This window comes from Phascolarctos cinereus, unplaced genomic scaffold (genome assembly GCF_003287225.1).
Source record: "Phascolarctos cinereus isolate Bilbo 61053 unplaced genomic scaffold, phaCin_HiC Scaffold_4;HRSCAF=312, whole genome shotgun sequence".
NCBI classification, from domain to species: Eukaryota; Metazoa; Chordata; class Mammalia; order Diprotodontia; family Phascolarctidae; genus Phascolarctos; species Phascolarctos cinereus.
This window is the reverse complement of record NW_027555847.1, coordinates 501472948-501485730: the sequence shown is the minus strand read 5'-3', so window position 1 is coordinate 501485730 and position 12783 is coordinate 501472948. Positions and strand designations below refer to the sequence as shown.

Below are 12783 nucleotides of genomic sequence, written 5' to 3'. Positions count from 1 at the left end.
AAAGAGTTCAAAGGGCACACTTGAATTTTGTCTCTATACTTTCTGGTGCAGCTAGGCTGAGAGGGCATTCCTCTTAGCCATTGGCTGAGAATGCTGAGTGAGGATAGCTGAGATTAATCTTCAGTCTGTTCTGTTTACATCTTATAAGTACATTGTTGTCTACATGTTGTTATCCCCTTTTAGAAGGTGAAGTCCTTGAAGGCAAAGCCAGACACTTACCAAAATATCTGGCACATAGAAATAATTTAATAAATGTCTGCTGACTCACTGTAGTTTTCCCTGAAGAAGAAGGCCTATTAATTACACCACCTACAAGTGAATGACGGAAGTGGCCCAGAGAGCTATCACCATAGTGTCTCTACGTTGTACTGGGTATTAGGTGATCCTGAAAATAGCTAGAGTTGACAGCCAGAGGGAATGAAGAGCAATGCCTGGTGGGGAATAAAAGCAGAGACCAAATTCTGGCTGGGAGTAGATCTAGCAGAAAACAGCTTTGTAGTATGGGAAGTGTAAGTTGATCCTCTATGTATGTGCCCTGGTCACATGTATTTCTCCTTGCATGTATATCCCTTCACCCTGGAGTCCTGTTCAACATGTATTTCCTAGGTGTGAATTCCCTACCCTCTATCTCTATAAAGGTCCCTGTTTCCTCTTAGTTTATTTGTGGGAGAATAACTCAAGGGGTTTTTTTGGGGGGGACAGGGCAGGGATTGTTCTTAAGTTACTCTAGTTGCCTTGCTAATTAATGAAAATCCTTTTGTTATGAACTAACTGTAGCAATCTAACTGACTGGTTAAAAGTAAAATGTACACTGGAGGATCATGTGCTATGGTTTGAAGAAGGTTCTTACCTACAAAAATATCCAGAACCTAGGTTAGCTAAGTGGAGGGCTCAGAGTGAGACACTAGCTCCATAACCATTATCATTGGTGTCTTATATTCCTGCTAGTCTATGAACTACATGTATCTTCCCTGACAGTGCCTAGCACAGTGCTCTGCATATGAGAAAAGCATCTTATATATATCTCATAATAAATGTCCAAAGCTCAATTCTAATTATTCATTCAAATATTTGTATTTTTTCTATGTACAATAAAGTATGGGGGGGGAGATAAATAGCCTGATACTATCTCTTGCCCTCAAGGGGCTTACAACCTAATATCAACATTTGTGATTGAAGGTCAGCATTTTAGGGGAAATATAAGCAATATGCAATGTAGGGCTGCTGCCTTGCTAATGTCTTTAAATGAGATATTTTGTTGTTCAGTTGTTTCAGTTGTGTCTGACTCTTCATGACCCCGTTTGGGGTTTCCTTGGCAAAGATACTGGCATGGTTTGCCATTTCCTTCTCCAGCTCATTGTACAGATGAGGAAACTGAGGCAAACAGGGTTAAGTGACTTGCCTAGGGTCACATAGCTAGTAAATAGTTGAGGCCAGATTTGAACTCAGGAAGGTGAGTCTTCCTGATTCTAGGCCTCGTGTATCTAGCTGCCCCTTAAATGAGATATAAAAATCATGTATTATTTTTGATCATAGGGACTGGGGGACATGGCTACATATGGCTGATACATATATTTTCACTTCTTTACTCTTGATTGGCCTTAAAGATGTGTCTCATTTTAAGTATACTTGATAGGTAACAATCCAGATTTATGCAAAAGGTAAGTAAGAAGTGGTTATAATCTGTATAAAAACATTCTTTACTTTGCCAAAGAACATATATTGAGATTCTTTAACTCAAACTCCCTTTCTGTGTTTCCAATATGAATCAATTTACACCCAACTTTTTCCAAGAATATACCTCTATTGTGTCAATGTGTAGAAATAATTCACTTCTAACCCAGGTTTATGTTTCATTTTTATAATTAAAGCACATGAACATATATTAATATCCTGAAGAGAGCCTAAAAGAAATAGATTCTTTCCTATTGTTGTGAGAGGCAGTGCACATAGCAAATGAAGAGTCTCAAAACCAAGAGGACTTACTTTCTAATCCTACTTCTGATATAAATTGGTAATGTGACCAATTTGTATCTTCTCAATCTCAATATTCCAGGGTCAGTCCCTGAAACTATAAGTTGCAGAGAAGGTACAGGTTGACCTGTACTAGTAGAGATGGTGTCTTCATTTCAGAATTCCTATTTTAATGAAGTCACAGATCCAGTTCCTATCATTCGTGTTGTGATCAAAGATTCAGATCTCTCAAAAAACTTCCCAGGTAGACTGCTAGGTCCTATTCTGTCAAGTCAGTTTTCCTGAAGATTTTACTAACTCTTTAGTTAAGTGCCAGTTCAGGTCAAATCTTCAAGTTTACTTGAAAACTAGCAGAGATTTGGAAATACATACATTAGTAAATTCTTTGATTTATTCCTTTCTTTACTTACTAGTTGTGTGATCCTAAGAAAGGCACTTAAACATCTTCTGCCTCAGTTTCTTCACTTGTAAAATGGGGATAATAATAGTGCCTAGCCTCCCAGAGTCAGGATAATTGAGATAATATTTGTAAAGTATTTTTGCAAATCTTCTTTGTCGTTGTTCCAACTCTTTGTGATCCCACTTGGGGGTTTTCTTGGCAGAGATACTGGAGTGATTTGCCATTTCCTTCTCCAGCTCATTTTACAGATGGGGGACTGAAGCAAAAAGGGTTAAGTGACTTGCCCAGGGTCACACAACTTGTATGTGTCTGAGGTCACATTTGAACTTAGGTCATCCTGACTCTAGGACTAGCATGCTATATCTGCTACACCAGATAGTTGCCCCCTTTACAAACCTCTAAAGCACTATATGAATACTAGCAATGGGAAAATAATTGTTATACCCCTACTCAATTTCATCAGTATTTACCCAATTCATTGTGATTTAATGGGTATCAGTGATTGTATTAGCAAGTTAAATAGAATTAAAATTTAATTTAGTTATGTTAATTAATGCTGTAAGAATAACAGCCATAATTAATTCACTATGTAGTGATCATAATGTTACTTCTAATTGATTCATAGGATGGATTTATACTTTGTTAGGTCTGATATTAACTTGTATTAGGAGTTTGCTGTGCTAGCACTACCTCCCTCTTCTACTTCAAAGAGTACTGTGAGAGAATTAAAACCATAGTTTACTTTCCTCATTCATTGTCATAAATGTTCTTACAAGTCTTGCAGCCTGCGGAAAACCCCAGAATACTGCTGACAATGTGAAAATCTTCTGAATATTGCTGACAAAGTTTTGACAAAGTCCTAGTGATTGATGGACATTTCCCTCAGCCAATCAAAGGAGTCCCCAGATTCTGAAGCTGACCAATCATGCATTTTAACTCCCCATTCTACTTTTAGAGACCTTCCAAGGTCTATGAAACCCCCTTGCTGATGAGCAGAGGCATCCTTGGCTGTGAGAAATGTCTAGAATCTAATTGCTTAGGGATTACCAGTCTCCCTAATAAATTGATTGTGCTCAAAGCCCTGCCTAAGTTACCCTTTGTTGTGGATTAGATTTTTTTTGTGGCCCACACTATTAGAGAAGAGGCTATTGCAAAATACAGTATGTACTTGACTGTCTCCTACCAGAAGTAACCATGGGAAACAGTAGTAGTGAGAACCAACTACAGCTGCTTCATACATCTGGTATGTCTCTATGGCTGGTCTTCCCAAACTATATGCCTTTGTAGCTCAGGGACTATGTCTTTGCACCCCCTATTGCTTAGTTAACAGGCGTGGGGAACCTTTGGCCTCAAGGCCACTTGTGGCCCTCTAGGTTCTCAAGTGCAGTCCTTTGACTGAATCCAAACTTCATGGAACAAATCCCCTCCTTAAAGGATTTATTCCGTGAAGTTTGGATTCAGTCAAAAGACTTCACTTGAGAAGCTAGAGGGCCACAGGTGGCCTCAAGGTCAAAGGTTCCCTACCCCTGGCTAGTACATGGCAGGATCTCAGGAGGGTGATTGATAATTATAGGAGCTTATACCACAGGATCATAGATCTACAGCTGGAAGGGAATCTTAAAAGTCATACTGTCTATCCTCTGCTTAAAAAAAAGCATTAGGAAAGTCAGGTTTAGAGAGGTTGTGACTTGCTCAAGATTACCTGGGAGGAAAGGGCAAACTTGGGATTCCACCCCAGGTGTTCCACACACCTATGATGATATCATCCCAGGTATTTGGGCATGTATAGCTATCACCTGTAAAATTGGGATAATACTTGCATGGCTTAGCCCACCAATTAACAATTCCATTAGTGTCTACTACGTGCTAGGCATTGGATCAAATGACTTAATGTAGGGAAAAGTATTTTGTATCCTGAAAGTCAGAGGTTTGCTACAATGCTAAAATTTCAGAGTGAGCATTTACTACTTGGGAATCTACAAATCAGGGCATGGTTTATTTTGTTGATTGTCTAAATTTAAGAAAGTGATGATGAAAATGTTAATAATACAGGTTGAATCCCAAAAAAGTGTCTATAGTACTTTTCATCCTCTGCCCTCACTCCACCTCCAATCTGGTTGCGCAACCAGCATAATGCAGCTTAAAGCCCTGTTAGCTGTTATCATTCTGAGTAACCCAGCCTTTCTTATCCTTGTCTTGTTTCAATTGTATATTTCTTGTGCCCGCAGAAGATTCTTGGAGAAGAGAGTGACATGGTCAGACCTATGCTTTTAGGAAGAATATCTTGGCAGCTGTGTGGAGAGAGACTAGAATTAGTAAGTTATTGCAATAGTCCAAGTAAGAGATGATAACAGTTGAAAATAGGGTGAGAAGGAGATAAGATAATTAAGATTTTGTGGCAGTAGAATTCACAGGTGACTGATTTTATATGGAAGGTGAGTAAGAGGGAAAAGTCAAAGATGAACCCATGAGAGCTGATCAAATCAAGAAAGGACATAGAGAGAGAGATTAGAAGAGTGCCCAAGAAAGAGCCTTGGGAGGAAAGAATATTCAGGAAGAGAGGGGTTAGTTTCAGAAGCTACAAGAAGTATCTGAGGCCAGCTTTGCCAAGAAAACTCCAAATGGGGTCATGAAGAGTGACATGGCTGAAACAACTGAACAACAATAAGAGAGACAAGTATGGTAGAGGGGCAAGCTTGCTCAGTAGTCAGAAAGACCTAGATTCAGATCCTGCCCCTGACATAAAAAAGCTGGAGAACCATAGGCAAGTTACAGCCTTTCAGTATACAACGAAGTACAGTGGAACGATTCCTGGGTCTGGAGTCAGGACCTGAACTCAGTTGCTACGTCTGATCTTTCATTTGCCAGCAGCTACTCTGCTTGGTTTTGATTCAATCATCATCTTCATGTTGCCCTACATAAGATAAACTCATCACCAGAAAACTGGAGATTCTTCAGTTTTTCAAGCCATACTTCTTCGGTACCCTCAATTGCTTCTGTCTCTCTGATTGGAAGGCTGAAGGCTGGAACAGAAACCTCCTCCTATAGCCTCCCTTGAAAGAGGATTTAAATTGCCCGACATCTCTTTTGCCACCAACTGCTCTGTTTGAATTTAACTCCATTTTATCCTATCATACCCTTGCACTGTACATGGTACCCTCTCCCTCCTCCTTTCCAGCTTCCTTTTGTGTGTTGTCTATCCCGATAGATATAAGCTCCAATTCTTCCTTATTTGTGTTGCCAGCACTTAGCACAGTGCCTGGCACATAGTAGGCTCTCAATGTTTCTCTTACATTTACTCCACATGAGACCTGTGTCTCTTAAGTCACTTAACTTCTTTGGTCCTCAGTTTCCTCATCCATAAAATGGACTGAATTTCTTCTAAGGTCCTCTCCTGTTCTTTTCCTTGGATTTTGTGAAATTATAGCTGAATTACTGATCTGGATTGGAAGAGGCAGTTTCTCTAAAGAGATGAAATCATAGCTTCTGACAAAAACATATACATGCACAAGCCCAAGCCAAAAATCCAAGCCCTTAAAAGACTTGCAAAGCACCGTATAGCACAAATTAAATTCTTAGATGACTTGAAAATAGAAGTGGAAATAGGCTAACAGTCATCTGGGAAGGATGCAACAGGAGTGTGGAACAGTGGCAAGAGGCCTCGGTTCAGATCTCACTCTAGACCTTACTGCCTGGGTGACCATGGGCAACTAATTTAACCTCTTTAGGTTTCAGTTTCCTTAAACAAGGAATTGGATTAGACTTTGAGGTCTCTTTGGGCTCTACATCTGAGCCTACAAACTAATTGGCAAATCAAGAGTAGAGGAATATGGGAGTACATGGAATATGTCAGTGACATGGAATATGGTCAAGGGTGCCTTGGTGCCTCTTGAACCCTTGACCCACTTTGTTGGATAGCCCATTCCCAACTTGTCATCCTCACTGCAACCCAGCCTCTTCCAAAAGCACCAGTGTAAATTCATGAGTATAAATGGACCTAGGGAAGGGGAGTGCTGGGGGGGGACGGGGGTGAAGCTGTGTAGGCAGGATGACTATCTTTCCCTTCTGGTTCCTACTTTTATCTGAGGAAAAGAACAGGAGAGTACCTTAGAAGAAATTCAGTCCAACCCTCTCATTTTATGGATGAGGAAACTGAGGCCCAATGAAGTTAAGTGACTTAAGAGACACAGGTCTCATGTGGAGTGAGTGTAAGAGAAACATCGAGAGCTTACTATGTACCAGGCACCGTGCTAACCACTGAGCAGTAGGGGAAGTTTTTGGCGTTTGGAGTTGTCAACCCTACATTTTCAAGACATCCTAAAATGAATAAAGAAAAAAAAACAGGCAGGATCTACATGCTTCTCAGAGAGTTCGAGGAAGAAGAATCTTCCCGGGTCGTGACATTTTGGGGCACTTCCAGGAAGGAAACGGGGCCTCTGAGCTGGAGACAGCTAAGAATCCTCTCCAAAGCTAGGGCAGCTAGCCTTCGCCTTTGCAGCAAGCCCCCACGTGCCTGAGCGACTTGCCCCTCCCCTTTCTTCCCTCCTCCCTAGAGATTGGCTACTGTAGAGAGAGGGAGGAGCCTAGCTGTCAGAATGAGGAAAGACACTTGCTGGGGGGAAGGGGTGTGTGTGAACGAAGAAGCACAGGGGGAAAGAGCTTGCGCCTGTGAGCCACTTGGGGTCTAGGAACGTGACATAAGCACTGAGGGGGGGGAGCAGGTGGAGGTTGTGTCTACTGTACTCCATCCTTCTTCGAGTCTCTTGGTTTATAGCCAGTGTTCTTTTGCTGACTCTATTCATACTCGTCTTCCTTCTCTCGCTTCACCTTCTTTTCTCCAATCGGCTCTTCTTCCTCTCACTCCCCCACACTCCCCCCACACTCCCCCCACATTTTCTCAGGATGGTTCAGCCCGGGATGAGGGGGGCGGTGTGTTCTGTCTTCGCCGGGGCTGCTCAGGAGCTGCCGGGCTTGCACGAGGCTCAAAGAAACCTAGAGCTGGCGCCGGAGAGAGCGGGGGCCCTCTGCCGGAGCTACGTGTGGAGTGCACCCCGCAGCCCGGCAGCGGCTCGGAGCGGGCGGTGGCGTGGCTCTGGGACTAGGGGGCTGAAACGCCGGGGCCGCTGCAGCTCCGCTTCGTGCGGGGAGGAGGGGCCGAGTGGGCCGGCCCCGCGTGGGAGCCCCGGGGGCGGGCACTTCATCTCCTCGCCTTTCCCAGGCTCACGACCAGCCTTTCACAGGGGCTGGCGGGCCCGGGAGAGTGGGAGCAGGCGGGGGGGTGGGGGAGGGCTGAGTCTGGAGCGGGGACTTCAGAAGGGGAGAGCGCTGCAGGAAGTGGGGGCGGCGCCGCAGCCCCTTGGGGGACCGGCGGAGAGGGGTCGGAGGCACCCCGGAAACGGATTTCGCTTTAGTGCCAACGCGATCTGGGAGCGCAGGGAGAGGAGAGTGACCTGCCGGCCCGGAGCGGCTGCTGAGTAATTGCCGGCAGCAGCAGCAGCAGCAGCAGCGGCGGGTGCCACGCGAGGGCTTGGCTTCCGCGTCCTATCGACGAACTGCAGGCACGGGAGTTGCTGCAATAGCAGCTCCAGCTCCAGCTCCTCCTCCCGGCTCTTCCCCAGTGGCTGCCGCCCCTTCGGCTCTTCCCGCGGCCAGTGCCACTTGTCCTTGGGGCGTATCAGAGCTCTCCTCCCCTTTCCCCCTTCTCTTCCTCTTTCTCCATGGCCGGGTCGGAGCAGCAGCAGCCGCCTCGGCGGCGCGAGGAAGAGGACGAGCAGGACTCGGCGGCCGCGGCGCCCCTGCACGATGCCGAGCTGGCCCTGGCCGGCATTAACATGCTGCTCAACAACGGCTTCCGAGAGTCAGACCAGCTCTTCAAACAATACAGGTGACCCCCCCCCCCCATTCTCCGGACCTTCTTACTCCTCCTCCGCTGCTCATTTAACCCTCTTGTTCCATTTTCCTCCACTGGGTCTGGCCGCAGCCCCTGCAAAGTGGACACCGAGCCTTCCTGGCTCTCTCTGCCCTGCCCTGTCCCGCTCCCAGATTGTTGCCCAGCCCTGCGCCCACCGCACCTGATCTACGTCCTTCCCTTCCAGAAGGAAGACGCGCTCTAGTTAGCCTTCATTCCTTTCTCCCTTGGCTTGCTCTCTCCCTTCTCCCTTGCTCCCTTAGCCTTGGCTCGCTCTCTCCCTTCTCCTCCTTAGTCCCTTCTGCAGCTGCTCTTTTCCATCCATCTCATTCCCTCTCCAGGGAAGTGTGAGGGCATGTGTGTCTGTATGTGTTTTTTACGTGTTCATTTCCCGCTCTCTCACCACGGTGCCCCCCCCTTCATCTCTTCTTGTTTGGAGATCATTTTATGTTTGGACCAGATACTTTTTTGAGGGAGGAACCAGAGTCGGAATTGCGTTGTTGTGATCTTAGGCTATGGAGAGAGAACATTTCCTTGTGCATGGATTTGTGGAAGGCTTGCGGATTCCCTCTGATGGTTAACTATTTAGTGGGTACTTCTAGCTTCTCTAGGCATGTTAGCTTCGTGGTCTGAAATATCTGCGCTTTGAAGATATTTGCCATAATTGCCATTTGAGACTGAAACCAGACGGAACTCTGTATTTTATCTCTCCCCAGTCTTCTGAAAACGCCCTAAAATATGATCTCCAGAAGGGTTTGGAAAGCATTAGAAATATGTGTGGCTCCTAAGATACATAACATAAGAGGAGAGAAGGAAGAAATAGAAGCAAAATACTGGCCTCCACCTGCAGGATTTATCGGTCTGCGTCTATGTAAACAGATTGGCAGATACTCACTGAACTTCTGCAGTAGTGTTTTGTCCGTAGTAGGTGCTTAACAAGTGTTTGGTTTTTATGATGAATAACAACAATAAGAAAAAGAAGCAGGTTTTCGTAGTTTGGGCTTTTATAGAAAGAATATAGCTAAAAGTTAGCCACATTGTAGACATATGCTTGAAGATGGTGGGAGAACATATTATAAGCATCTTTTTTTTTTCTGGCTAAGCAAGTAGGCATAGGGTTTTAAAGGATGACAAGACCCAATAGTCTTTTACTCACATTTGCTGTTAAATATCTTTCCTGAAAAGTTTTAGCTGTCATCCACTTTGCATATTAAAATTTATTTTGGTTAAAGTGATAGTACATGATAGACTGTTGCTACAAGATCTTCAAGAATAACAAAAAATTACAAATGAATCCATTTAAAGAATGTCATTTCAGTATAATTCAGTTAAAGTTGTTAGATCTCTCAAAGTGCTAATAATTACTTCCACTAAGTTAGAATTGGAACATTGCTTTCACCTGGCAAGGAATGAGTCTTTTATGCAACTGAATTTTATAGGTAAGCATGTCACATTTTTAGGGGTTTTTTCCCTCTTTAAATAACACAAAACTCACTTTCATCCAGGTTTAAGTTTACTGAATTATTTTCAAAGGCAATGAAGGGTGACAGTTTTAAAGGATTCGTTTGTTTATGGTCTTTCTTGTTAATTAATTGCCAACATGCTATGTTGTATAGTACCATACTGACTTGTTGCAGAACAGTGGGAGAATTCATGATGTTTGGTTTTGACTCTTGTGAGGTTTGGCTTACTGGGCTGTTAGAGTACTTTTCAAGGTTCAGGCATTAGTCAAAACCCCACATATGCCTCTGCCCCTTTTTCAACAATGGTATGTAGTGTGCAAACTCTGGTCATCTTTACATTAGTGATATATCTGTCATCCACCTTATACTTATTTGGTCCAGAGAATTGTGTAAACAAATATTATTTGAGGAGAATGATGTGAAGTCAGGAAAACTCTTCTGGTGGAAATAACATGCAGAGGTAGCCTTTGTTTGAAGTAAAAATTAAAGCTGTTAACATGATTTAATAATTTAATTCCTGCTTTCTTGTCCATTTCCTTTCTACCACGCTTCCCCAAAGGGTATTTTAAAAGATTGTCGCCAATTATTACACATCCTGTTGCTTTTTTATATATATCAGATTTGTGATGTTGAAAGCTGCACTGCTCTTCATAATCCCTAACAATGCTTCTTTTCTAACTCTTTTGCTTAAAATCCATTTTGGTTAACTTGGTTATTGGGTTTTCATTTTATCTGGCTAACCTAATAGTAGGAAACAAAGTGTCTTTAAAGCTGTTTTAATTATTACAATTTGGATGCTGAATTTAGAAAATTCCAGATTTCAATTTACATTGGCACCTTGCCTTCTTGTGTTGCTGTCCATCTCCTAGCTACCACTGCTTCTCTGGAAAAAAGCACAAGTAGACAGTATTGGACTTGGATTCCGAAAAACCTGGCATTTCAGTCCTGAAGGTCCCATTCTGCTCTAAGTCCTATGATCTCTATTTTTTTTCTTACCACCTGTGTGACCATGGGCCAGTCATTTCACTTTTCTGTACCTCAGTTTCTTTTTCTGTAAAACAGGGATAATGGTATCTATAGTAATTACCTCATAATTTTGTTGTGAAGAGTAAATAAGATAATGTGCATGAAAGGCTTTGCAAACTTAAAAGTGAATGCTATTTAAATGACAGTTGTTATTATCTTTTATTGTCAGTAACTCATAGTGTTAGAATAAGAAAAATCAACCCATCTTTACCTGTGGGAAAGTTATTTCTAGAGGTAGATTCTCATGGAAATGAAGAAAAGGAAATAGTTTAAAGTAGGTAGTTGACTTCACTCACACAGAGCCATTAGGATAAAGGCTTTTTTTGAATCATGCTGTGTATTTATTTCTAGAAATAGATTGGTTTGGTAACTCCTGATGAGGAAGTTCCTTCCACCTGTGCCATCAAACTTCTGGTCTTAGTCGCCTGGAGGTACTGGAAGGTTAAGGGACTCGTCTCCTGTCACACTGACAGTATGTGTCAGAGGCAGGATTTGAATCTAGGTCTTTATCCACTACGCCACAATATATATTTTTAAATGAAGCTTTATTATTTGGAAGTACACTACATGCACCAGCCTGAACACTGCTAGTCAACAACAGCATAATAGACTATCTTCTGTAGAGAGAAGAGAGACTACTTGTCCATCTTTGAGGGGCTTTTTGATTGGTGGTGACAGATTTTTCTGATCCGTATCTTATGTCCCTGGTTGTCTTAGAGCATAATATATGATCATCAAACAGAGCAAAGCTAACTGGGCTCATTGGACTCAAACCCCAGGACCTTGTGTTTGTTATTTACTTAGTGCACTAACCATAGTGAGCTCACCAGGCATAGGCATGTTGCAGGCATATTTGTATTTAAATGGATATTTTGAAAGTGCTTGAAAAATATGTTCTTTTCAGTAGACAAACATTAACCTGGAAATCTTTTTATTTATACTACTGATTTGCTTGTCATACATAACCTCTTTTCATACATAGAATTTGGTTACAGTCAACAAATATTTATTAAGCTACCAACTATGTGGAAAGACGAAAATAAACTTTAACCTAATCCCTGCCCACAATCATGGCAGATGACAAATTAGTGATAGCCAAATTAATGACTTTTTTCTGTGTATTTTCCCCTAACATCACTGAACTTTCCAACTCTCTTGAAAAAAAAAATCAACTTCTTTTTAGGTTGACTGGTATGTGTGTTAGGGGTTAGGATTTGGGAGTGGTATTTTCTTTTCCCCTCCAATTACATATTAAAACAGTTTTTAACTTCTTGAAAAAAAGTTTTGAGATTCAAATTCTATCTCTCCCCTTATCCTCCCTGAGATGCTAAGCAGTTTGATATGTTATACATGTGCAGTCATGTAAACATTTCCATATTAATCGTTTTATACAAGAAGACTCAAAAAAAAGAACAAAGAAAGTGAAAAATAGTATGCTTCAATATGTATTCAGATATCAGATATATATATACATATATACACATATATATACATATATGCATATACATATGTGTGTGTATATATACACACATACATATACGTACATATATATACACACACACACACACACATACATATACATGCATACATAAGGATGGGGCTGGAGTGCAGATTATGAAGGCCTTTGAATGTCAAGCAAAGGATTTGTATTTGATCTTGGAAGTAAAAAGGAGCCATTGGGATTTGTTGGATATAGGAGAATAATATGATTAGACTTGCACTTGAGGAAATCATTTTGACAGGTCAGTGTAGGATGGATTGTAGAGGGGAGGGACCAATTACAGTCTATTGCAGTAGTCCATGAGGTGATAACACTTCACTGGATTGGTGGCCATGTCAGAAGAGAGAATGGAGCATGTACAAGAGAAGTTGTGAAGGTAAAATTGACAGGCCTTGACAGTAGATTGGATATGGGGGTGGTGAAAGAGAGGTGAAAGAATGAGGAATCTAGGATGACACCTAAGGTATGAGTCTGGGTTCCTGGGAAGATGGTGATACCTTTGACAGTAATC

At 42.3% G+C, this 12783-nt stretch overlaps 1 protein-coding gene across 2 annotated transcripts in view; it reads left to right on the top strand.

Moving 5' to 3' along the window:
- Window positions 1-7669: 7669 nt before the first annotated feature.
- The window catches only part of TTC39C (tetratricopeptide repeat domain 39C), a 109694-nt gene continuing 104580 nt past the window's right edge, over window positions 7670-12783 (top strand). Inside the window, exon 1 of one of the 2 annotated variants that reach the window (XM_020968683.2) lies at window positions 7670-8258. In XM_020968683.2, the coding sequence (XP_020824342.1) occupies window positions 8092-8258 (167 nt within the window). In that variant the 5' untranslated portion in view covers window positions 7670-8091. The remainder of the gene's footprint in view (window positions 8259-12783) is intronic. The other variant, XM_020968682.2, reaches the window with a different exon arrangement.